General features: G+C 37.4%; 1 protein-coding gene and 1 long non-coding RNA gene across 8 annotated transcripts in view; one reads left to right on the top strand and one right to left on the bottom strand.

Annotated features, from left to right (window-relative positions):
* LOC309494180 overlaps positions 1–27,698 on the top strand; it is a 243,646-nt gene that overhangs the window by 71,591 nt on the left and 144,357 nt on the right. The window lies entirely within an intron of this gene.
* Positions 2,414–27,698, bottom strand: part of LOC309494170 (NLR family CARD domain-containing protein 3-like) — a 132,466-nt gene continuing 107,181 nt past the window's right edge. For 3 of the 6 annotated variants that reach the window (XR_014204240.1, XR_014204242.1, XR_014204243.1), the window contains exon 5: positions 2,414–2,656. Coding sequence is in view for 2 of the 6 variants with exons in the window: in XM_082163419.1 (XP_082019545.1) it covers positions 3,043–3,061; positions 17,915–19,756; positions 21,905–22,056 (2,013 nt within the window). In the remaining 4 variants the exon portion in view is untranslated. Of the gene's footprint in view, positions 2,657–2,910; positions 3,062–14,684; positions 19,757–21,904; positions 22,057–27,698 lie in introns of those variants that run through there. The other 3 variants (XM_082163419.1, XM_082163420.1, XR_014204241.1) reach the window with 3 other exon arrangements.

Below are 27,698 nucleotides of genomic sequence, written 5' to 3'. Positions count from 1 at the left end.
ATTGCAAGTGTATGACATTTGGTATAGAAATAAACAATGGTAATTAAGTGCTTTTCCTAAAAATGAGAAAGAAAATACAGGGTATTAAAACAGTATGAACTACAAATAAAGTCAGTATGTGAGGCTAAATAGATGTGTTTTAGTCTGAATTAGGTAAGATGTGTGCTTCCATGTCAGTTTCAGCAATCCCTTCACTCGACGGCAAGTGCAGTAACTGTAACATCGGGCATATTTTGTAGTATTAAACACATATTTATACCGACTTCATCAGGCTCCGAAAATTCTTCACAAAGAATCGCCTTCTCAGCTGCCATAGTTGCAACTCTTGCGTCATCAGAACAGTGTGTTCAACGCATCACCGTTTCTGTTTAAAAAACGTTGTGCAACGTTTTGTCGGGGCTGAACGCAGCCATGGTGTGTGTGCTTCAAGATTATGACGCAAGTGCTAAGATTCCGATTGGCCAAGAGAAAAAGTGCTAAGATTCCGATTGGCCAAGAGAAAAAGTGCTAAGATTCCGATTGGCCCAGAGAAATGTTAATTATAAGAATTATCCAATAATGTTTCGCAATTCTAGCCTGCATGAGACAGGGGTAGCTGCAGCTTGGAGTAATAGGCGTGGCAAGAGGTAGGGGCGTGGCAAGAGGTTTCTCATTGGTCAAAGGAGTTTCCTCCTGGCAACTTCGTTGGCCAATCAGCAGTAACCATAGTTATACGTCATTTGTTTCCCTTTACACGGAAAGATGATGGCGGTGGTAATTCATGTATGCGATATAATTTCTTTGAGAACATCTTTCAGCTTTGGTAATTATTTAATTGTTGACAGACACATGTTACAGTGAGACGAATTAATGACTGCATTTGCATCGAAGACATCAGAGTCGGCGATTTATATCGATGTCCGTTCTGTGCTCTCAGTGTTTTTAGACTTTGTGAATATCACAAGATACGTAGTCATTTGCAAAGCCACAGACTTCGCGCGGTTCGCCATGAACGTAAGTATGAGTTCAGTTGTGATATGCATGCCTGTTACCTTACAGATAACTTGTTAAGGTTATAGATAATAACGTGAACGGTGATGTTACGTATCATAATTGGAAACTTATGACAAACATGTTTTGCTTTATATATGAATTTTCCTATTTTAAATTGTGTTTGATGTTTATGATTCTTATATATTTGATCATCTTTGACTGCCACTTTGACTGCCACATGAACAAGATAAGCTCATATATTAAATCAAATTTTTTGCATTAAAAATTCATTTTTTCTTTTATCTTGTAGGTATCGTTGACTGGAAGTCAGTCAATCTGGATGTGAGGGAGGAGTATAGGGTGGAGTTTAAGATCACCAGATGTGATGCCTGTGGATTCCTCTACAAAAACACCACTGGATATTGCGGCAGTGGAAAGAAGAGGGTCTTCACTGCGTTCTGTTCAGATAGAGAGTTTGATGGCTTCTGTTCTATGGACTGCTACTATAGTGTGAATCAGTGAAGGAATGAGTTTTGACTTAGAACACAAGCCTTTGATGACAAATTCAATTGACGTTTCAAAAAATGACAACTGAATAAATGTTTTTTGGATAAAATGGTGTTTGTTTTGCTTAATTGATTAATGTCACTTAAAAGAAGTTTATTAAACCGTTTTGACTTCATTTTATAATTATATGGTGAGTGTTTGATCAAACATGTATATATGCCTTTATACAGCAAAAACATTTGCTGTACCATTATTATAAAAGCAACAATACTTTTAGTTTGTATGTACTTTAAATGAAAGTACAAAACTAGTATGACTTTAATAGTGTCAGGAGACATTTTTATCTTTAAAATAATAATTTAATTTGTTTTTTAATGATTTTTAAAATGTTATTATTTAGTTCAAGTACAGACATTTCAAGTATAATGCAATAAAAAAAACAAGATGAATACTAGGCATTGTAAATACAGCTCAAAATGTGTAAACCAGAGAATAACAACTGAAGTATAAAATGAAATTAATACAAATAAATACAAAAATAAAAGTTTATAATATCAAAGCAGTTATAGATATTTTCAGAAACCTTTTGTTTTGTGTTGAAAGGGTTTCAAAGTATACTGTGAGATCAGTGTTATAAAGGGTAATATAGGAGGCTTTCTTTTGAGTTATTTTTGTCTTATGAATATAAAACTTTGCCAAAATAATTTAATTATATAATTTTGTTTTTCAGAAAAATATGGGTTTTGGAAACAAAGTAAAATGTCATGAGGTTCTAAATTAAGACAAATTTGTTTGTCAAATCTATTTTAAAGTCAGTCCAAAAAGAAATAGAAAAAGGGCAATACAAAAATAAATGTTCAATATCTTCAAGTGATGTGTTATAAAAAGTGCATTTATCACAAACAGTATGAATGTTTTGTAATGATTGATCCTAAAAAAGTCGCGGTGGTGATGACGTCATGTAACCCGCGCCATACAGAAGGTTTCGAAGGTAACGCACTTTTGAATGTATTCTCAATATCATTATTGCTATTTTTACAGTAAATGAAATGTATTTGGTCTTGTATAATTATTTGTTGGCAAATAGTGATTAAGTTTATGGCTCGCTTTTATGCGGATCAGGAAGCTTTCGCGTCCAATTGTAAAGACCTTACGGCACGCCCCATTCCTTTCCGACCTTATGGCACGCCCATTGCTCCAGCCTGCAGTTACCTCTACTTGGCCTACGCGATTCACGTAAATGACCCAATTGACCAAGAAAACGGCGATTGTCGCCGAAAAGCAACAAGTTTGCAGGTATGATATAATGTTAGAGGATTACGTGTTGGGCACGACGAAGCCGACAAAGCTTTCAGAAACTTACGATATATTGTGTGTGCAGGAGACTTTCTTATCCAAACAGGACTTAGAAAAGCTGAACTCCATACATGAAGACTTCTATGGGGCAGGGGAATCTACCACAGACTGTAGTACCAGGATAATTCGTGGCAGAATTCCTGGAGGTGTTGTGGCGAAAAAAGTATGACCATCTGATCAAAGTGGTCAGGCTGAACGTTGACTGGGCTATAGGGCTTGAATTCTGCTGTGAGGATAAAAAGTTAACAATACTGAACATATATACACCATATGAATGCTCTGATAATGAATCTGAGTACCTCAATAGGCTGGCCTGTATTATGGCGTATATACAAGACAATGCTTCTAGCAGCATCTTCATTGTGGGGGATTTCAATGCGGATCTCTCAGATAACAGGTCCTTGTTTGCTAATCATTTAAAGCATTTCTGCTCAGAAAATAGCCTTTCTCTCTCCAGTGAAGCACTTTTACCTAATGACAGCTACACTTACATTAGTGAGGCGTGGCACACCACCTCCTGGTTAGATCATTGCATATGTACCAGTGATGCTCATGATTCTATTGTATCCATTTGGATCAACTATGAATTTGCTACTTCGGATCATGTGCCATTCTCTTTGTCGGTGAATGTGGGCAAAGTGCCATCTCTTAAGTGTGTGAGCAATGAGACACAAGTTGGAAAAATTAAGTGGTCCACCTTAACGCAAGAGGACATTTGTACATATCTTACCCAGTCTGAAACCAGGTTGAGTAACATTGAGCTGCCTAAAAGTGCTGTAACCTGTAATGATATTAACTGTCAGAATCTGCAACACAGAGTTGAACTGTGCTCACTGTATGATAAGATTGTAGATTCTCTCCTTGTCTCAAGTCAACCTCTGTATAAGATGAAGACATATAAAGCTAAACCAGGCTGGAATGAATATGTGGAGCAGTCCATGCTGAGGCTAGAAGGGCCTTTAAAGCTTGGGCTGAATCAGGCAGACTCAAGTGTGGTCATGTGTTTGAGTATATGAAGAAAGCAAAGGCAAACTTTAAATATGCCCTACGGTTTATTAAAAGTAATGAGAACACTCTCAAGGCTGACTTACTGGCAAGGAAACTGCAAAGTGTAAGACTGAAAATACTGGTTGAGGCCTGATCTATGGGACAAAAGGGCCCGGCTGGCTAATTAACATTTTAACTCACAGAAGCACATGAACTAACAACAAAGAACCCACACAAGAACATGGTTTAATGTGAATGTTTATCATTGACTGTTATGCTTTTGGTGTCATTTGAAATGTCTCAAAGTGAGTGGTACAGATATCTCATATCCAGATAGATAAAATAAAAGGAAATAAGGTTTATAGAAGTTCATAGGAAACCGGTTTAGAGATAATGCCAGATAAGGCAACCCCCCTTCTGTGGGATAGAAGCCATTTGAGGGTGGTCTCACCCCATCCCCCTTGTCACCTGGACAGAGGATAAAGGAAGGTGTTCTGGCTCTCTCTGGCGCTTCTTCTTGGCTGGACGTGGAATTGACTAGGTGTTTTTTTTTTTCTTCTCTCTCTCTCTCTCTCTCTCTCTCTCTCTCTCTCTCTCTCTCTCTCTCTCTCTCTCTCTCTCTCTCTCTCTCTCTCTCTCTCTCTCTCTCTCTCTCTCTCTCTCTCTCTCTCTCTCTCTCTCTCTCTCTCTGGTCAAGCTGGGTAAGACTATTTGATGTAATCAATGTATAACCATGTTTTAGATATTTGGATTGATTGTGGAATTGATCTCTGATATCTGAAATATTAAATTGTTACAAATGATTATTATAACTGATTTTGACATTGTTCATTTAATGGTTAAAGGAATAGTCAAACATTCGCTCACTTTTAGTGAGGCACAGATATTATTAAAACCTTTCATGTATGGAGTCAGATGAATTAACGAGTGAGTACATGATTAATGTATTGCAAATTTAACCAACAAATACTTTGCATGAGTGAGGACAGAACACGTGACAACCTTCCCCGTGTATTGGCGAACCGGCAGATTGGGCCAATATAGCGGGCCTTACAAAATGGTGACCTCGGACGTGATCTCAAAACAGATAATAATAATAATAATAATAAATTTAATTTGTAATGCACTTTATATTTAAGAAAATCTCAAAGTGCTACATGATAAAAAGGATAAAACAGAAAAAGGGAGTTCAATCAAAAGCTCTCTTAAAAAGGTGGGTTTTAAGGCCTCGTTTAAAAGCATCCAAAGTCTGTGGTGTCCTCAGGTAGTCAGGGAGAGCATTCCACAGACTAGGGGCAGCTGAGCAGAAAGCCCGATCTCCCATTGTACGAAGCTTCGTCCTGGGAGGTTTCAGGAGATACGCCGAGGCAGATCGGAGGGCACGTGTTGAGGTCTGTGGGGTAAGGAGTTCCTTGAGGTAGGGGGGGGCTTCACCATGGATGCACTGGTAGGTAAGTAGAGAGACCTTGTACTCAATCCTGAGTGAGACAGGAAGCCAGTGGAGTGATTTGAGGATGGGGGTGATGTGGTCATATTTGCGTACCCTCAGCAGGATCCTAGCGGCGCTATTCTGGATGTTCTGTAGCTTCTGAAGGCTTTTTTTCAGAGATCCCGGTAAGGAGCGCATTACAGTAATCCAGTAATCCAGATCAAAACAGTTTCACGAGAAATGTCCTTTTCAGCAAGTATTTGGGATTTTAAAATCAACAAGAGGTTTGAACATCTTCTCTTTCTTCCGCCGCGATGGTAAGTAAACTTTTTTCTGCCCTTTATAGAAGTGTTGAAGAAATGTTTGCATTGTTTACGGGTCGGAATTAAAGCCCTTTGTTTAGAACGTGATGCGGTAGCTAGATGAAGAATGAAAACCCTTGTGCATTAGATTTTAAAGATCTCCTTGTTTTGCCTAAGCAACAAGAAACGAAACCTAAAGTATAGCATCTTTCAAATAATGAATAATCGATGAAGAGCTAAAAAAGTAAAGCCTAAAAGTTTTAAAATCAGGCGCATGTTTTCCGGCCATTGTTTAAACCAGCAACACTCGAAGAGAATGAGCAAACTAACAGAAAACAGAGAAAGAAAAATCTTAAGTTTGTAAAAGATCAGAAAACACGTGATTTTATAAATAAAAAGGCAGATCGATGCATTGTTTATGAAAAGAAAATTTGGGGAAAACAGGATGATATGATTTATAAGCTAAAACTCAAATATCAAGGCTAATGCTAAGTGCTATTGTCAATGCTAAGCCATGCTGTGCCCAAGGCTAATGCTAAAGGCTAAAGCCATGCTGCGTCCAAACGCTTAAACCATGTTTCGTCTCACTGGCTGACTGGTAGGCCCAAAAGCCACATTGAAAACATTAATATCCTATACTAAACCTAAACTAATCTTGACAAACTCTATATTCCATTAAAATCTTAAACTTTGACACAGATGGAATTAAATTAAGTAATTCAATTTAATTTGGCTTATTTAAGTTCCTCTGAGAAGTAAACCCCTAAAGTATTTGATATGCTGGGATGGAGATAGATCTTTTTTTAGAAAGAAGACTATCTAGTCAAAAATCTGGGAAAATTAACTGTAAGCCCATTATTGTGAAATCATGTGTACTGATCATGTCTTGTTTACATTATGGGCCGAAAAGGTTCAGCCTACACTGTACAAACTCAATAGAAAAGGTCTTAACATGGATGCTATTGACAATGAAATTTTCACTTGGTGGAAAACAGTGGGTAGTAAACAGAAGAAATCAAAACATGGTGAAATAATTGAGGCTTTAAACTTCATAAGTTATAAACGGCTAAATGAGTTAACAAAATTTCTATCTTCGCTTATGGATGCTAAATGTGAAGAAGTGCATTCTAAAAATGCAGAGGCACAAGAGTCTGAGGAAAAGATTCAAGATCTTCAAACACAGCTAGATAAATTACTAGCTGAGCTGTTAGCCCTGACTAAAAAGTGTAAAAATCACAAAGACACCATTGCAGATCTTAAGGCTAAGCTAAATGCTAAAAGCAAGACTCCCAACAAGCTTAACAGTGATTGGGCTAAAAATGTACACTTCTTAGATGAGGCAGCCTGCTCTAATAATCTTGTATCTTTACAGACAGATGAAGCATGTGATAAAGTTATGAAAAGAGTGCCTGTTTCTGCCCTTAAGGTGATACGGCACCCAAACGGCACAGAGTCAACCATTCCTTTAACAGTAACTGAATGTAGCTTGTTTAAAGCAGAGATCGGACCGTTCCCTTTGAAAGGGCCATTCGAACCATGGTGGAGACACATTGTTAGTCTAAAACATGCATTTCAGCTCGAACCAAAAGATATTTGGCAAATTGTTATCAGCTCAATTCCAGATGTTCTGAACTATAAGATACCACAGGTTTTGATGACAGGCACCATTGTGCAGTCAATGCATCAAAATGAGCCTGAGAGCGAAATCTTGAATAGACTAAAACAATGCCTTCGCGAGCTGCGTGGTTGTAGTCCTGTTGGATGGGAATTGATTTTCAATCGGAAACAGAGTACTGAAGAATCGTTTGAGACATATGCAGAAAATATGTTTGAACTTTTTGAGGAGTATTCTGGAATTGAAGGTATTAACCACAACAATGTAATTCTCCTTGAATTCCTGCTTACAAATGCAGGGCCGCGTGTACAGCAATCACTCATGTGTGGTGCTTCTCCAGCACAAAACACATTCGAAGGTATAGTTAGCTGGGCAACAAGAATTGAGTCACGGAAACAAATGCATGATGAGGTAGCTGTGTTAGAATGTCATGAAGATCCTCCATCTGCAGGAGAATTCAGAAAGCCACACTGTGGCAAACTGAACAGATTCTGTAATTCCTGTCACAAAACAGGCCATACAGAGGAAAAGTGTTGGTCACTGGGCAGAGGCAGACCTCCACCCTATTTCATAAAACGCAGACAATCACAATCTAATGACAAAAACCAGCACTCTGCAAGTAACCAAAGCTCAAATGCATCTAAAAATCTTACTGACCTAACAACTTTGGATGCTCAAGGCCTTCAGCTATTAGCGTCATTTGCTAGTCGGGTAGCAGCCCAATAGCAAAGAGCTTAATAGTTTAACCCTCTGAGGTCTGAGGGGTTTTTGGGGCCCTTGAGATGTTCTGACATGCCCTGACATTTGTGCTTTTTTCAGTTGCTTATAAACATATTAATGGCAAAAAAAAATTACACACTATTTAGCACAAACAGGGCTACCATAATATGTGAGCAACAAGAATGTACATGTCTGCATTTTTGAGAGAATAATGTTTATGCGTGGTTATTGAAAAAACTAAAAACTAAAGTTTCTGAAATAAGGCCATAAAACACATACTAAATATGTGCCAATAAGACTTTTGTCTAATAGATGTCATTGCCTAGTGTTTTTTCTTCAAAATGATGTGAAAATCATCCTGCCCTTATCATTCACATAACACAATACATTGATTTGAATTTTGCAAAGCACTTTCTGTTTGGAAAGGCAATATGCGGAGTGGGCGTCAACGATCATGCATATTTAGTGGTTCACACCTTAGGAGACAATGGGGCCTGCATACTTAATGACCCTTTCATTCAGGTGAGTCACTGAGCCACAAGAATGCAAGAGCAACAGTTGGAAGCATCTCAATTATTTTTTATTTTTCCACATAGTGTGCTTGCAATTTGGCCTATAATATCCAAGGAAAACATGTCTAGTAATTGTGCAGTTAATTCTCATACTGTATTTTCAGTTTTGGAATATTTATCCTCTCCCCAAATTTGTCACTAATAAAACACAATAAAAATTATTTAAAGAAAAGGCTTATTACCTTATTACCTTTTAATAGTTTGTTTACATCTACCTTGTAAATATATTTTTTTATTAAAAAGGTTACAATTACAACAACAATTCAAGTGTAATCTTTCTTTGTAAAAACTAAAGTATACATTTTATCATACATATTTCAAAGTTAAGGATTTGATTGATTATTTGATTACTTTATTTTTGACAAAACATACTATATTTAACATGAGCAAATATTGGCAAACAAATATTGGCTTATTTGAGTTGGCAGATATTTTACAGTAAAAATGTATAATCTATCCAAAACTAATCAACGAAATGTTGTCTTTCATATGTCTGTAACATAGGTCTTTCATTTTTATTATAAGAAATATAAATGTTAATTTGCAGTTTAATACGTTGCTTATACAAATACATTTTATTTCAACATTTCAGTCGATTTTTACTCAGTATAGCAATACAGTTTGCTAAAACCGAAACATTCATTCACAAACAGAAACGCCTGACTGTAACGTTGTTTTTATGAAATATTAGGGCATATAAATGTTAATTTTCAGTTTACTCATCTCAGTATAGCAATACAGTTTGCTAAAACATCATCATTCATTCACACAGAGACGCAATTTAAATTTAAACTGTCTTTTTGCGAGCTGTGATAAACAGCGCGCATCTCTGCGGCTGCCGTTCATTCATTCACAGAAACGCGATTAACTTGAGAAGGAAAAAAAACGTACTACATATTCGGATCCTCTCTCCTGCAATACCCGCACTCTGAGGTAGATTTTCCGTTATTATTATTCCTCACAGCGCTGCCAGATGGTGTAAACACGTAGGCTACAATGATCTGAATAAACTTGTGTTTTCTCGAGCTGATATGGGGGCGTTCACAGGTTTGCCTCAGTAATTTGCGTTTGAATAGCACGCGCTCTCCGTGGGCGGAGTCACATTACCTTTGAATGAGCTCTAATGAGCTCGACTGGAATCGCTCTCTTTTAACACAGATTTCACAAGATGAGAATATTTTTTTTTTTTATAAATTACCTCATTTTAAAGAAGAGAATTCAAGCTTCATGCCTGTGTGACTGTATGCCTGTTTGACTCAGTATTCGTTGAGTTATTGTTCATTTTCGGACGCGTTTCAGAATGGTCTTCACTGACAGAGAGAAGGCAGAACTCGCATCACGTTTATTTTTCTTTATTTGGCAAAAAGCACAACACTTTGTTTTTATTGTGAGTATACACAAAAATAATACACATTTAACAGAATCGATTGATGTATGAAACTTGCTTGTAATATCAAAGTCAACAGAGCAAAATTAATTTCTTTTGAACTGAACTGAAAAAAATCCAGCAAAACGCGTGGGCGCGTTTGTCGACCTCAGAGGGTTAACATCTAAATTCTGCATTTTCAAACTTGAAATTGTGCTTAACACATCGTGCACTACACATCGTGCACATAGAACACAATTTGGTTGTTTGTGCTACAACATGCACATAGACTAATTTAAAGTTTATTCTTTAAACACAGGATTACTTTACTGTACGTGTAGTTGAAACACTTAGGCAAAGGTGATATAGATGTTGTATTCTATTGTTTTGCTGTGGGTGTATTTGGAACACTTAGGTAAAAGGGTTGTAGATGTTGTATTCTAGGCCATGTGTCCTGTGTTAAATGAAGTGAACGCGTGTGTCTGTGCTGAATTTGATGGCTATAATGTGATTCACAATGAATTTGAAAATCAGAAACAGCGAACGCATCTAATTTAATCCTGAAACAAAAAACCTTTTCATATTTAAGGCTTCAGAGAACGAAATATTGTTATGTTTGAATGTATTCTGAATTACTCTGAGATTTGTTTTTTCCAAAATAGATTAACGGATTCGTATATTCCACAAGATTGCGTCAGAGATTAACGACGGTTAATAACTGATATCAGGAAGTGTGCGGGCTGCTTGGATGAGAGGATGGGTTAGTCCGACTAGGATCAGCTTTACGCTGGTTGATTAACCTAGCTTGGACGCTTCCGATGACTTCTGTTCTAATTTAATAGTTTTGGAAAACGGTTGAATTAAGTTCCTGAAGGGCATCCAAGAGGGCTACTGAATATATCTTTGATTGTTGCGCGTTGGGATTACGGCAACGTCCTAGATATTTAGCCATTGCCTCAGCTTCTGATCTTCGGGACTGACCACTTGTGTCGTGCATCCTTAGGAGAAGGACTGCAAAGCGATATAGTTTCCTTATCTATAAACGGAAAAATATAAAGTAAGAGTAAATAGAAGAATCAAACGTTATAATGGCCATTTAAAAAGACTAAATGAGAAGAAAAGGTATTTGAAACCTAGCAAAGGGAAAAAGAAAAACAGCGAATGTACATCTTATCAGCCCTGAGCCAAAAGGCCTTTTAATATTAAAATGTATTGACATGAGAACAAGTAGAGATTTGACCATGTGTTAAGTTGTTCCAGAGACCGAAAACAATATAATTTGACTTGTATTGTTAAAGAATATAATTATATTATAACTTGAATTATAATAAACATTATATTACACTCGCCGAGCAGGACAATAATTGGAGAAGTGTGACTTTCATCATTAAAATTGAATTTCTGAAACAGAATTTCATTTGTGTGCTACCCAGTGCCAAAAGAGGCGGAGTATGCCTTTATTTTTCACCGTTAGAAAACACGGCTAGGAGTGTGGCACAGGTAATAGCACGCTAAATAATCCCTGACTGGGGTGCACCAACTGAATTGAATCTGATAAGATAAGTAAATTTACGAGGAGGGTGTGAAATGCTAAACAGCAGACAGAAGTACCACAGTTTTTTGCAGGTCAAAAAATATCTGCACAAATTAAAATGTGTGAATGCATTGCACATGCAGCAGACTGAAGCCTGAACTGAAAAAGCAACTTCAGGTGTCACAACACACTGAGACAACAGCAACAATCCAGACGTGGTCAATGAAACTCGGTTTCATGTGACATCTGGAATTAAAATGGCTAACAAGTAAAAGAATTCTACACATCTGAATTTAATGCTTTTGAAATATTGGAATTATCTGTGGTTCGCTCTCCTCTGTTTTCGGTCTCAGGCTTAGGCTACTTCTGCAAAATGGTGGAGCCCACCTGGAGCAAATCCATGACAGCGGAATTGTTCGAACATAACCTGAGACTCGGGAGATGGGTGAAAAGACATTATAAAAGGCCTTTTCACACGTCACACTATCACATTACTGCATAAATATGGCCTCCCAGTTTAGAACTGGATCGAAATTTGCAACACAATTGTTATAGATTAGATTCCACCCATCTCCTAGACATGAACACTGAACACACCCCTCCATCACTATACCCTCACAGCAACATCACCTGGGGTAGATGGTCTATCCAGGCTGAACACTGCACATCAGACGAAGATGTGTCATCTTCACACTAACAGATCCAGATAGCTTCACACACACAGGGTGGAGCTGATCTCATGATCATGGTCTAACAGAGACACAGAGAATAGCATACGCTATTCACAACAAACTGCTAACTAATGTAACACACATGAACAACTGAATGGCTACAGTCACAAATCAAGACAAATTCTAAGGCAGACCTGCCATTAAATTTCAAACTCTATGATTGTTGGTGGGAGTTGGAAGATCAGAGGGCCCCTGATTTCTCAACTTACCACTAATAACAGAAACATAATTAAAATGGATAAATCTGAAGTGAGACCAATTCAATCAAGTACAAAAATTTACAATTCAACTCTGTCATCGACTGTGACTTAGCCAGATCAATACACACACTCTCAAACACACTCTCTCACAGACACACACACACACACACACACACACACACACACACACACACACACACACACAAAAATACACTCTGACATTCTAAAAAAATTCTCACACAAACACACAAAACCATTGATTGGTTTACACCGACCTCTTGCTGCATTTCTGAAACCTATTTTGATTTTAATTTTCTGAAACTTATTTTGATTTCTGCATTTTTTCCTTTGAGTAATTCAGAAAAACATTTCTGAAACTTATTTTGATTTTAATTTCTGAAACTTATTTTGATTTCCTTTGAGTAATTCAGAAAAACATTTCTGAAACTTATCTGCATATTTGTATATTGTCCATTTTACTTGCAACAATGTATTTGGACATCAATTCAATTGAATCTCTATGTTTGGTTACACCAAAATAGCACTGGTTGTTTTGTTAGAATGCCATTTATTTAAATGTTTCTAGAAACAGGGTAAGAGCTTGTAAGATCTTCCTTTGTCCTTCCTTGACCCTCTATAGGAGTACTATTGGCGTGGTAATTTAAAAATCAGGTAATTAATGAGACCAAACGTACCACTCACAATTGCTGACATGAACATTTACATTGAACATGACATGATTTTTCCTTATTGCATTATGCGTTCCTACGCATTTCCTTACGACTGTAAGTTCATATGTGCTCAATCGTGAAGCGGACATTTAAGATGCTTTTCAGGTGTCTCACACAAAGCCGTGTGGAACCAAGGAGAAGCCCTTCATCCACTGAGGTCTGCCCAGACAACCGTACCGCTGGAGGTGACAGGGTTGGTCAAGAAGGGTCAGATCATCATCGTGGAGAAGGTGCCAGGGAAGCGGAAGTTTCTCCATGAAGGAATGGCACGTCAACTGAACAAGTCACAAAAGGTCCAGATTGACTCTATGAACTTTGCTCACGTCACAGGATTACAGGAAGAGAACCTGAACGCATTCATCCACCCGCTGGACTCAAGCTATACACCTGGTGAGAACAGGTGTTCTGCAGGTGAACACCGCCCACTGAGCTTCTACAGATGCCAACATTGCAAAGACAATTTTTGTGCTACATCTTCAAGGATTATAACAAACGTCTTACTGTGACCCCGTAAGTGTTCATCGGAATGTGACCCACGGGATCAAGGAGGGAAAGTGTAAGACTGAAAATACTGGTTGAGGCCTGATCTATGGGACAAAAGGGCCATGCTGGCTGATTAACATTTTAACTCACAGAAGCACATGAACTAACAACAAAGAACTCACACAAGAACATGGTTTAATGTGAATGTTTATCATTGACTGTTATGCTTTTGGTGTCATTTGAAATGTCTCAAAGTGAGTGGTACAGATATCTCATATCCAGATAGATAAAATAAAAGGAAATAAGGTTTATAGAAGTTCATAGGAAACCGGTTTAGAGATAATGCCAGATAAGGCAACCCCCCTTCTGTGGGATAGAAGCCATTTGAGGGTGGTCTCACCCCATCCCCCTTGTCACCTGGACAGAGGATAAAGGAAGGTGTTCTGGCTCTCTCTGGCGCTTCTTCTTGGCTGGACGTGGAATTGACTAGGTGGTTTCTCTCGCTCTCTCTCTCTCTCTCTCTCTCCTCTCTCTCTCTTTCTTTCCCTTTCTCTCTCTCTATCTCTCTATCTCTCTCTCTCTCTCTCTCTCTCTCTCTCTCTCTCTCCCTCTCTCTCTCTTTCTTTCCCCTTTCTCTCTCTCTCTCTCTCTCTCCCTCTCTCTCTCTCTCTCTCTCTCTCTCTCTCTCTCTCTCTCTCTCTCTCTCTCTCTCTCTCTCTCTCTCTCTCTCTCTCTCTCTCTCTCTCTCTCTCTCTCTCTCTCTCTCTCTCTCTGGTCAAGCTGGGTAAGACTATTTGATGTAATCAATGTATAACCATGTTTTAGATATTTGGATTGATTGTGGAATTGATCTCTGATATCTGAAATATTAAATTGTTACAAATGATTATTATAACTGATTTTGACATTGTTCATTTAATGGTTAAAGGAATAGTCAAACATTCGCTCACTTTTAGTGAGGCACAGATATTATTAAAACCTTTCATGTATGGAGTCAGATGAATTAACGAGTGAGTACATGATTAATGTATTGCAAATTTAACCAACAAATACTTTGCATGAGTGAGGACAGAACACGTGACAACCTTCCCCGTGTATTGGCGAACCGGCAGATTGGGCCAATATAGCGGGCCTTACAAAAGCAATAGCCCTACAGAATTCTGGAAAGAAATAAAAAGAATGAACAGCAATAAACTGTTCCTACCAACACATACTGATGGTGTAAATGGAGCAGAACAGATTACACAGATGTGGCAGAAGCATTACTTTGACATTTTCAATGCTGTTAAGAATAATTCTTGTATTGTTAACAAAATTGAGAAGAGTGAATATGTGATTGTCACTCCACAAGAAGTCTTTGAGATAGTGATGAAGCTGGATTACAACAAGGCATGTGGTGCAGACGGGGTATCTGCTGAGCATTTAAAATATGCTAGCAGGAAACTGTATCCCTTGCTCACCATTTGTTTTACAGGCTCTCTAATACATGGAGTCTTACCCGACCGATTATTGTCTGTCATTTTGGTTCCAATTGTAAAAGACAAAACTGGCAAAATTAACAGTAAAGACAATTATAGACCTATAGCTCTGGCCAGCACTCTGTCTAAGGTACTGGAAAAGTCCATTCTGAATAAGTTGGAAGAGTTTTTGCTGACCTCTGATAACCAGTTTGGCTTTAAACCCAAACATGGAAGAGACATGTGCATTTTTGCTTTGAAAGAAATCTTGGATCTGTACAATAGACATAATACAACAATTGTTATGTGTTTTATTGATGCCTCAAAGATCTTTGACTATGTAAACCATGACAAATTATTTTCTAAGTTGTACAAGAAAGGTGCTCCAAAATGTCTTGTGGGAATTCTGGTTTTCTGGAATGGCCATCAGTTAATGTCTGTTAAATGGGGAAATTGCTTATCTGCATCTTTTTGTGTGTCAAATGGAGTAAGACAGGGCAGCATTTTGTCTCCGTTTTTATTTAATGTATATATGGACGACTTGTCAAGGCTTTTAAATGATTGTGGAACGGGCTGTAGGGTTGGCAACAGTACCATTAACCACCTAATGTACGCTGATGACCTTGTTATTTTCTGTCCATATAGCGCGGGGTTACAAGAGCTGTTGCATGTGTGCTCTCAGTATGGAACAGACTTTGATATAAAATACAACTCAAAGAAAAGCATTATCATGATAGCCCGGAGCAGAGAGGACTCCAAACTGACATTCCCTGATTTCTTTTTGTCAGGCAATAGACTTAAGGTCACTAATGAATGTAAATATTAGGGGCACTATGTGACTGCAGACTTGTCTGATGACAGAGACATTTACAGACAGTGTGGCATGCTTTATGGACAGGCTAACATGCTGATCCGCAGGTTTGGAATGTGCTCAACACCTGTTAAAATCAGACTCTTTAAGGCATATTGCACTACCATGTACACTGCTCACCTGTGGAGGCGCTACAAAAAGAGTAGTATGCAAAAGCTAATTGTAGCGTATAATGATGCCATGCCGATGCTACTGAGGGTCCCACGATGGAGTAGTGCAAGCCAAATGTGTGTAAATGTGGGTTTGCCAAACTGCCCTGCTGTACTGCTAAATCTTATGTACAGGTGCATGTGCAGGCTTTCGAGCTCGGCGAACAGTATCATCACTGCATTGACCAACCCTGGACTAAGCTCGGTGAGATATTCTTCTAGTATTTGGACTCACTGGCTTATGAGCCTATACAGGAGATAAATGTATTGGTTTTATGTGTCTCTTTTTTTTTTTATATGGACCATTATTGACGTGTCTGAAATAAATAAATAATAAATAATAATATGGAGTGGCTTTAGAACACTTATAATATAGTCCACAAAAAGTTGATGGTTCTTTATAATGTTTTAGTAGCTTTTGTGAGGCTTAACAATAACACAATAGTTTATGCACAACATCGGATTTGGATACCGATACTGAGTATTGGATCGGCACATCTCTATTCAAAACTGCTAAGTATTTAAATTAATTTGTGTACACTCCCAATAAACCAGAACACTGTAGGTGTGTGCCATTCGACAGGGTCCCTACGCAGTGTTCACTGATCCCTACTCCCTGAACATGGTACATCAGTTGAAGTGGACTTCGCTGACAATAATCACTCATTTGGAATGCTCTGCAACGTCATCAGTGAAAGGCAACAACGGGGTTGCGCAGATTATTATATAACTTAAATAAATATTGTAATTTACTTTACTTTCAAATTTAAATTCATATAATAGGCCTATATATACAAAACACGTAGCCTATCTAATAAATAAAAATCAAAACATTGTATTAGTTTATTACTAGGCTACTTTATGACTAAACATAAGCTGTACTATAACGGTCATTTAATATCAAAATAATTTTTGATTTGGTTATCAATACATAAATGTGCTCTTAATATGGTCTTAATAAATGTAGAGGTCTCATCTCGTGCGTTTTCTTTCCCACCCGCAGCTGCATAGCAATTAGCAAACATTTTCTGAGGTAAATAAAGTAATAAAAAAAATTAATAAATGACTGTGCCTAGCTGCTTCTCAACACTTTTAATTTGTGTAGATATTCATACAGTAGAATATGGAAATGTAACATGCATCACCCCAACCATTCATAAATACTCTAGTTTGTATAATAATAACAATATTTACGAATACTCAAATGCATATCTAAACTCAGAGTCGATAGAAATGTAAATGTTAAAATCTCTTCCAACGGCTCTGCTCTATGGTTAGTTCAGACTGGTGATGCGGTGCACAATGACAGTTGGATGATCTTCGCTCTCCACTTCCTGTGAAGTGATGTATGGATGTTCCCTTATTCCCTACGCCGTTTGCAGTGCCCTTTGAACTGAACATGTTCGTTCACTTCAGATTGGAGTCTCACTTAAGATGGTGAAATACCCTGTGAAGTCCACTTCTCAGTCCACTTACGGTCAGATGGAACGCACCATGTGACTTTGTAAAATAAACAAACAGGATGTGTTTTCTGGCGTCTCGGTTTCCTTCCCGTCAACTAGTTTGTGGAGCGCTTCACAAAAATAAACCAAACTCAGCAGAATACTGTCACACAGCTTTCTCTTTTCTTTTGTTAATCTGTTAATTATTTAAGTCAAATATATTTAGCATATTAATTCCTTTTATACAGGCCTATAGACTATGACTTTATGAAAACAAAATATTATTTTTATTTTAAATGTAACTCCATTCTCCAAAAACCTGTGAAAACTTGAAAACCTGAGCTCTAGGGAACTGAGTTTGGCTCCCCTAGTATAAGTGAACCTCAGGGAATATAATAAATAATGTAAAAACTCCATGTCATGACCCCTGTAAAGATGTAACATGCATTATTAAAAAGGATTCTTTAGCTATTAATGATTAAACACTCACAGAGCTTTTCTGCAGTTGACCACAGCTGGTACCAGTCTTCTTCTACCCTCAGCTGATGTGTTGTATTTCTTGAGGTTCAGCTCATCCAGCGGCTCCTCTGAGATCTGAAGCATGTAGGAGATTGTTGAGCAGTGAGACGGAGAGAGTTTCTCCTCTGAGTGTTTGTCTGATTTCACAAACTCCTGAATCTCTCTAGACAGAGTCTGATCTTTCACTTCCAGCAGACAGAGGAACAGATTGATGGATTGATCAGCTGAGAGATGAGCATTCGGACCTTTGATCTTGTCTTTAATGTCCTGTGTGGTTCTCCTGATGTTCTCTGAGCTGTTCTCTGTGTGTGTCAGTAGATCCTGTAAGAGTCTCTGATTGGACTCCAGTGAGACGCCCAGCAGGAACCGCAGGAACAGATCCAGCCGTCCATTCTCACTCCTGAGGGCTTTATCTACTGCTGATCTTAGTAGATCATACAGAGAGACTTCATCAGAGCTGAATACATCCAGAAGCTGCAGTGGTTCCTTGTTCTTCATTAAATAGCAGTAAAACACATAGAAAGCAGCGAGAAACTCCTGAACGCTCAGATGAATGAAGCTGTAGACTTTCCTCTGATGAATCACAGATTCCTCCTTAAAGATCTCAGTGCAAATCCCAGAATGCACCGAGGCGTCAGTGACGTCTATGCCGCTCTCAATCAGGTCCTCCTCATAGAACATCACATTGCCCTTCATCAGCTGATGGAAAGCCACTTCAGCAAGTTTCACAATCACTTCTCTGTTGGACTGCAGGAGTTTCTCTGGATCTCTCTCTTCATACTTCTGATTCCTCATGTTGATCTGAATCAGCAGGAAGTGGATGTACATTTCAGTCAGAGTTTGAGGGATTTCTGCACTCAGATCTTCTTCCAGGAGCTTCTGAAGCACAGTGGAGGAGATCCAGCAGAAGACGGGTATGTGGCACATGATGTGGAGGCTTCTTGCTCTTCTGATGTGTGAGATGATTCTGCTGGCTTGATGCTCGTCACTGATTCTCTTCCTGAAATATTCCTCCTTCTGAGGCTCATTGAATCCCTGAATCTCTGTCAGACGGTGGATGTATTTGGAGGGGATCTGATTGGCTGCTGCTGGTCTGGAGGTGATCCAGATGAGAGCCGAGGGAAGCAGATCTCCTTTCATGAGCTTTGACATCAACACACCCACTGATGAAGTCTCAGTCACATCAGAAACTTTCTTTTTGCCTGAAAACCTCAGTGTGATTCTGCTTTCATCCAGACCATCAAAGATGAACACAACTTTACTCTCCTCATAAATCTTTGAGTCCAGATCTTGAAGTTCAGGATGAAAGTCCAGCAGAAGTCTGTGAAGACTGTACTGATCATCTCGGATCAAGTTCAGCTCTCGAAATGGAAGCACAAACATGAAATCTACATCCTGATTGTCTTTTCCCTCGGCCCAGTCCAGAATGAACTTCTGCACAGAGACGGTTTTCCCGATTCCAGCGATGCCTTTAGTGAGAACAGTCTTGATCTGCTCTTTCTCCTCACGTCCTGGTTCAGGAGAGGCTTTAAAGATGTCATTGCAGTAGATTGGAGTGTCTTGTGAGTGTTGTGTTCTGGCTGTTTTCTCCATCTGTAAAACCTCATGTTCTTCTTTCACTCCTTCTCTCTCTCCCTCTATGATGTAGAGCTGTGTGTAGATCCTGTTCAGGAGGGTTTCATTCTCTTGGAGTTTCAGTCCCTCAAATAATCTCTCATACTTGTTCTTCATGCTGGCTTTGTGTCTGTGTTTGACTCTCTGTAGTTCATTATTCACTGGTTGAGGAGAATCCTGGTCTCCAGTCTGATCATCTCTGAATGGTAACAAAATACACACATAAAACATGTTTGTGAATAAAACATGCAAGGAACAGCAACACATTAATGAACATTGTCAGTTTAACAGATTCTCCTTATAAACAACATTCAGGGGTTTTCCTGGCTCAAAACCAGGCGGAGGTGGTAAAATCCTGATCATGTATTTTAATAGTAAGATAATAAAATTAGTATTTTTCGTAGACCATCATAGAGCCGACTGTGTTTCCCACAGTATTTTAGTGAGTGGAGGTCGGTACCTCTCGGGGGGTCAGGGGTCATGCCCCCCCGGAAGAACATTTTGTACATTTTAAAGATAAATTCATTAATCTGGTGCACTTTGAGTCACACAAATCCACTGTTAAAAATAAATAATCCGCCCGCCAACCGCCCAAAATATGATATTCTCTGATTTAGATCTGCATCTGATCATCACATTACAGTTATTCAGATTCTCAGTGTTAAGCATGATGATATGGTAACATATGAAGTAGGCTGATTTAAAATGAACATTTATTTAAAATAAAAGTTCTTCTTTTGGCAAAATTACATTTCCTCAATAACCTAAACAGAGGCTTTACTCCCTTCAAACTTAAATTGTCAATGTTTCATTAAATCACTGTTGGAAAACAATCTTATGAGAATAATTTTTTTTACCTTTATAAAGGGCATTTTTCCCTAATTGTATTAAATGTAGGCTCATCTTTCATTTCAAATTCTTCAAATTGATCAATACATTCAATTGGAATAAGACACTAGGCTGTTAACAATCAAAACGTAGGGAAACATGGCAAGACATTTATATTATGATCAACTATAGGCGATCAATCGCCACTTACATTAAATGAAATAAAGTCAGAATCATCCTCGCGTTTTTGGTGATTCCCTTGTTATTTTTTATTAAATGTTTTGATATTGGCGTTTTAATCAGGGCCGGTTTAATCATTTGTCCGGTTGGGCAAGTACAATTCTCTCTCACTTGTCCCTTCAAAAACAAAACAAAAACACCCGTGTCCCGGACAAGCGTTACTGTCGAGCCTTGGCATGTGTTTTCCTTGACTGGTTTTCCCTGAAGAGAATTACGCTGTTGAAAATGAAAGTAAAAGAGTGACGCACGTTCATTGTGTTTTACTGTGATGAGAGTTCCGTGTCTTTATTAAACTCAACACATTATAATGATTAATCTGTCATCCACCCTCGGTTAACTGGAATATTACGTTTTTATGACTTGTCCGCCCGACCCGCGGATGATGATGACCCGTGCAGCGCTATCGGCAAACTATACGGTTTGAGAACGGACACCGGCCGGGAACCCGACCCGAGGATTTTAATAATGTATTAATTAGTAAAACTGAAATTAACATGAACTAAGATTAATAAATAATATTTTCAGGAATATATTTTGTTATGTTGAAGTTGTGGTCTCTTAGTTCTAGTTGGGGTTTAAAATATATTTATTTTAAAAATAAATAAAATTATAATTTATTCATTTCTTAAATTATCCTTTGTTAACACTAGTTTAAAAAATACAGCTGGTCATTGTTAGTTCACATTAGCTCAGGTCCATTAAATAATAGAGTTACAACTTTTGATAATAATAATGTATTAATTAGTAAATACTGAAATTAACTTGAACTAAGATTAATAAATGCTTTAAAAGTATTGTTCATTGTCCGTTTATGTTAACTGATGAATTAACTGATGAATTCTTATTGTAAAGTGAGACTGAATAATAATAAAGAATCTGACCGATTTCAATCAATATCTAGGGCATGTTTGAGGTCAGATTAAAATGTAAAAATGTTTAAGTTTGAAAATAAATATCCTATTAAATCTTTAAGCATGTCAGTATTTGGTGCTGTGATGGACACTACTGTGAATACACAATATTTGGTGCGATATTACAAAACCAATATCCAATAATTGACAAAATAACTCAAATTTAACACTATTGTCCTCTGTAGAGCCACTTTATACCTGTAATAATAACATGTGACTTATGCACAGATTCAACTTATCTGTTTCTTTTCTTTCAAAAATGCAATTTCGACACATGACTGATGGTCAGGTCAGGAAAGCCATTACAGTGTTTTCTGCAAAAACAACTACAAATTTTGGTCTTAGGTCTAGGTCACGTTTATCCTCACCTGAGGTCAGAGGTCGCTGGTTCATCACTGAGGTCAGAGGTCGCTGGTTCATCACTGAGGTTAGGAGGTAGATGATAAATGGATCCGTCACTCTTCAGAGACACACAGCTGGGTTCTGGAGATGAAGATCTCTTCCTCTTCCTGGAGATACTAAGAAAAGATATGATAATTTATACAAATCTTTACACTGGATTAAATCTAAATGATTAGTTCAGATGATCTGTGATGTTGTGTGAGTCGGTCTATTGTGTCCAGCACTGGATTGTGTCTCACCTGGGGTCAGAGGTCACTGAATCCATCTCCAGGATTTGTGGGATTATTCATAGATCTGTGACTCTTCAGAGACTCACTGCTGGGTTCTGGAGACGCTGCACTCGTTCTCAGAGACTCACATCTTCCCTTTATATGGAGACACTGAGAGCATTACATTTATATCACATTCAGCAGCTTTAATTCTAAGAGATTTACAGTGTATTCAAGATTATTTTCAGCACATGTTCGCTGTGAACATCAATGTATGAACCAGGGTTTTTCCTGCATAGAGAATTATCTCGACAAAACTCGGACACACAGTCATGGTCAGATACACTTTTTCCACCGTGACGGTTCTGTTGAGGTTACCGCTTGTGTCCATTCTCAAACCTTATAGTGATAATCCACGGGTCGGGCGGGCAAGTAATAAAAAAACATTCCATTCCAATTATTCGAGGGTGGATGACAGATAAATCATTATAATGTGTTGAGTTTAATAAAGACACAGAACTCTCATCACGGTAAAACACAATGAACGAGCGTCACTCTACTTTCGTTTTCAACATCGTAATTCTCTTCAGGGAAAACCAATCAAGGAAAAAAAATTTTTTAAGGGAAAAGTGAGAGAGAATTGTAGCCCATCCGGACAAATGCCCTGATTAAAAAATGTTTTAGCCTATATAAAAATAAAAAATAACTAGGGAATCACCGAAAACGTGAGGAAGATTCTATTTTATTTAATTTAAAGTAAGTGGTGATTGATAGCCTATGGTTGATAATGATATAGTCCTACCTAATGTACTGACGGTAACAATGTTGCGCTGTTGAGGCTCGCGCTGTTATTTATAACATATTATAGTTAAGAAACAATATATAGCCTAGGCTACACACGACCAGAGAGCTGTTTTCCTGAATGCCATCAAGACTGAAGCCGAGATTCAATTACCCATTCATATAAACTGCCTCATTCTGGATAAATCAGCCTTTTGAACGAATCGGTTGAGTCAAAGATTCAATTATCCATTCATATAAACTGCCTCATTCTGGATAAATCAGCCTTTTGAACGAATCGGTTGAGTCAAAGATTCAATTACCCATTCATATAAACTGCCTCATTCTGGATAAATCAGCCGTTTGAACGAATCGGTTGAGTCAAAGATTCAATTACCCATTCATAAACTGCCTCATTCTGAATAAATCAGCCGTTTGAACGAATCGGTTGAGTCAAAGATTCAATTACCCATTCATATAAACTGCCTCATTCTGGATAAATCAGCCGTTTGAACGAATCGGTTGAGTCAAAGATTCAATTACCCATTCATATAAACTGCCTCATTCTGGATAAATCAGCCGTTTGAACGAATCGGTTGAGTCAAAGATTCAATTACCCATTCATATAAACTGCCTCATTCTGGATAAATCAGCCTTTTGAACGAATCGGTTGAGTCAAAGATTCAATTACCCATTCATATAAACTGCCTCATTCTGGATAAATCAGCCGTTTGAACGAATCGGTTGAGTCAAAGATTCAATTACCCATTCATAAACTGCCTCATTCTGGATAAATCAGCCGTTTGAACGAATCGGTTGAGTCAAAGATTCAATTACCCATTCATATAAACTGCCTCATTCTGGATAAATCAGCCGTTTGAACGAATCGGTTGAGTCAAAGATTCAATTACCCATTCATATAAACTGCCTCATTCTGGATAAATCAGCCGTTTGAACGAATCGGTTGAGTCAAAGATTCAATTACCCATTCATATAAACTGCCTCATTCTGGATAAATCAGCCTTTTGAACGAATCGGTTGAGTCAAAGATTCAATTACCCATTCATATAAACTGCCTCATTCTGGATAAATCAGCCGTTTGAACGAATCGGTTGAGTCAAAGATTCAATTACCTATTCATAAACTGCCTCATTCTGGATTTAATCAGCCGTTTGAACGAATCGGTTGAGTCAAAGATTCAATTACCCATTCATAAACTGCCTCATTCTGAATAAATCAGCCTTTTGAACGAATCGGTTGAGTCAAAGATTCAATTACCCATTCATAAACTGCCTCATTCTGAATAAATCAGCCTTTTGAACGAATCAGTTGAGTCAAAGATTCAATTACCCATTCATAAACTGCCTCATTCTGGATAAATCAGCCTTTTGAACGTATCGTTTGAGTCAAAGATTCAATAACCCATTCATAAACTGCCTCATTCTGAATAAATCAGCCTTTTGAACGAATCGTTTGAGTCAAAGATTCAATTACCTATTCATAAACTGCCTCATTCTGAATAAATCAGCCTTTTGAACGAATCGTTTGAGTCAAAGATTCAATAACCTATTCATAAACTGCCTCATTCTGAATAAATCAGCCTTTTGAACGAATCGTTTGAATGAATGACTCAATGACTCGCTCATTAAGACGGTCGTCTGCCGCCTCCTACTGGCGGTTTAGTTTCATAAAGTATCATTCTTATCAACATTCCTTATTTGTATATTCAAAAATATTTAAAATAATCTCATTTAATACAGTTATAATTTTTCAATGTAAATTATTTAATTTGATTGGTAACAGCCTAGTGTCTAATTATTTTAATTGAATATATTGATCAAATTTAAGACTTTGAAATGAAAGATGGAGCATAGCCTACATTTAGGGAAAGAAATTCCCTTTATAAAAGGTACAAAAAATTATTCTGAGTGTTTTCCAACAGTGATGTAATGAAACATCGACAATTTAAGTTTGAAGGGAGTAAAGCCTCTGTTTAGGTTATTAAGGAAATGTAATTTTGCCAAAAGAACAACTTTTATTTTAAATAAATGTTCATTTTTAATTAGCCTACTTCATATGTTACCATATCATCATGCTTAACGCTGAGAATCTGAATAATTGTAATGTGATGATCAGATGCAGATTTCTAAATCAGAGAATATGGGCGGTTTGCGGGTGGATTATTTATGTTTAACAGTGGATTTGTGTGACTCAAAGTGCACCAGATTAATGAATTTATCTTTAAAATGTAAAGAATTTTCTTACGGGGGGGCATGACCCCCGACCCCCCTAGAGGTACCGACCTCCACCCACTAAAATACTGTGAGAAACACATGAGGCTATATGATGGTCTACGAAAAATACTAATTTAATTACTTTATTATTAAAATACATTATTAGGATTTTACCACCTCCGCCTCATTTTGAGCCAGGAAAACCCCTGAATGAACACAACAAAGGCATCATTCAATCATAAATGAAATGGACTAAAACATATATTTCCTCTTATAATTTAACAGACGTCTAGTTAATTCACCTAAACACAGCTTAGATTTACGCTTTTGCTTTACATGATAATTTCAGTAAAGATTAGAAAATCCCAGACATTCTGATGTCGAATCCTGAGGGAGTGTCAGAGCGAGGGAATATCACTTCATATTGTCAGGTTTACATTTAAGCTTTTACATTTAAAAACCATTTTGCGGAAAAAGGTTTAGCGATATATCTGAACATTTGTAGCAAATTTGGCCGATCTTTTCCGTTTTAATTTTAGCGCATAAATTCTAGATCAATATTTCAAAACAAATAGTTAATTCATCTAAACACAGCTTAGATTTACACGCATGCTTTACATGATCATTTCGGTAAAGATTAGAAAATCCTAGACATTCTGATGTCATAAACACTGAAGCTTGGGAGCACAGACTTAAGTTTGACATCATTATTAACCCCCTGAGGTCTACGGTATCGCCGGCGATACAAAGCTCGCTTTTTTTTTATCAGTGTAAAAGAAACTCATAAATACTCTGTTGACTTTGATTTTCCATAGGAGTTTCATACATCAATCGATTCTGTTAAATGTGTATTATTTTTGTGTATACTCACAATAAAAACAAAGTGTTGTGCTTTTTGCCAAATAAAGAAAAATAAACACGAAGCGAGTTCTGCCTTCTCTCTGCCAGTGAAGTCCATTCTGAAACGCGTCCGAAAATGAACAATAACTCAGCGAATACTCAGTCAAACAGGCATACAAAGACACAGGCATGAAGCTTGAATTCTCTTCTTTTAAATTAAGTCATTTATATAAAAAACAAATATTCTCATCTTGTGAAATCTGTATTAAAAGAGAGCGATTCCAGTCGAGCTCATCTCAGCTCATTACGTTATAATCGGCCCCGCCCACGGAGAGCGCGCGCTATTCAAACGCAAATGACTGAGACGATCCCATACAAACTGTGAACGCCGACATATCAGCTCGAGAAAACACATCAAGTTTATTCAGATCATTGTAGCTACTTGTCTACACTGTCTCGCAGCGCTGTGAGGAATAATACTAATGGAAAACGTACCTCAGAAGTGCTGGTATTTCGAGGAGAAACAGATGGAATACTGTAGTAAGTTTTTTTTCATTCTCAAGTAAATCGCGTTTCTGTGTGAATGAATGAACGGCAGAGATGCGCTGTTTACCACAACTCGCAAAAAGACGGTTTAAATTTGAATTGCGTTTCTGTGTGTGAATGAATGATCTGCTTTTAGCAAACTATTTTGCTATACTGAGTAAAAATCGACTGAAATATGTTGAAATAAAATGTATTTGTATAAGCAATGTATTAAACTGCAAATTAACATTTATATTCCTTATAATAAAAACGAAAGACCTATGTTACAGGCAAATGAAAGACAACATTTTGTTGACCAGTTTTGGATAGATTACACATTTTTACTGTAAAATATCTGCCACCTCAAATAAGCTTTTGTTTGCCAATTTTTGCTAATATGTTAAATATAGTATGTTTTGTCAATGTAGGCTATATTCGAAGTAATGAATCCTTAACTTTGAAATATGTATGATAAAATGTATACTTTAGTTTTTACAAAGAAAGATTACACTTCAATTGTTGTTGTAATTGTAACCTTTTTAATAAAAAAAAATATATTTACAAGGTAGATGTAAACAAATTTTAAAAGGTAAATATAAGCCTTTTCTTTAAATAATTTTTATTGTGTTTTATTATTGACAAATTTGGGGAGAGGATACATATTCCAAAACTGAAAATACAGTATGAGAATTAACTGCACAATTACTAGACATGTTTTCCTTGGATATTATACAATTTGCAAGCAAAATTTGTGAAAAAATAAAATAAAATAAAAAAATTGACATGCTTCCAACTGTGAACCAATTTGGTAGAATATATATATTGCTCTTGCATTCTTTCTTGTGGCTATAGGTGACACACCTGAATGAATGGCTCATTAAGTATGCGGGCCCCATTGTCTCCTGAGGTGTGAATCACTACATATGCATGATGGTGTTGAATTGTTGACGCCCCTTGCGCATATTGTCTTTACAAACAAAAAGTGTTTTACAAGATTTAAATCAATGTATTGTGTTATGTGAATGATAAGGGCAGGATGATTTTCACATCATTTTGAAGAAAAAACTCTAGGCAACGACATCAATTAGTCAAAAGTCTTATTGTCACATATTTAGTATGTGTTTTGTGGCCTTATTTCAGAAACTTTAGTTTTTAGTTTTTTCAATAACCAT

The sequence above is a fragment of the Leuciscus leuciscus genome, assembly GCF_965113295.1.
Source record: "Leuciscus leuciscus genome assembly, chromosome: 3".
NCBI lineage: Eukaryota > Metazoa > Chordata > Actinopteri > Cypriniformes > Leuciscidae > Leuciscus > Leuciscus leuciscus.
Note: the sequence above shows the minus strand (reverse complement) of the source record. Positions and strands in the feature narration are given on the sequence as shown.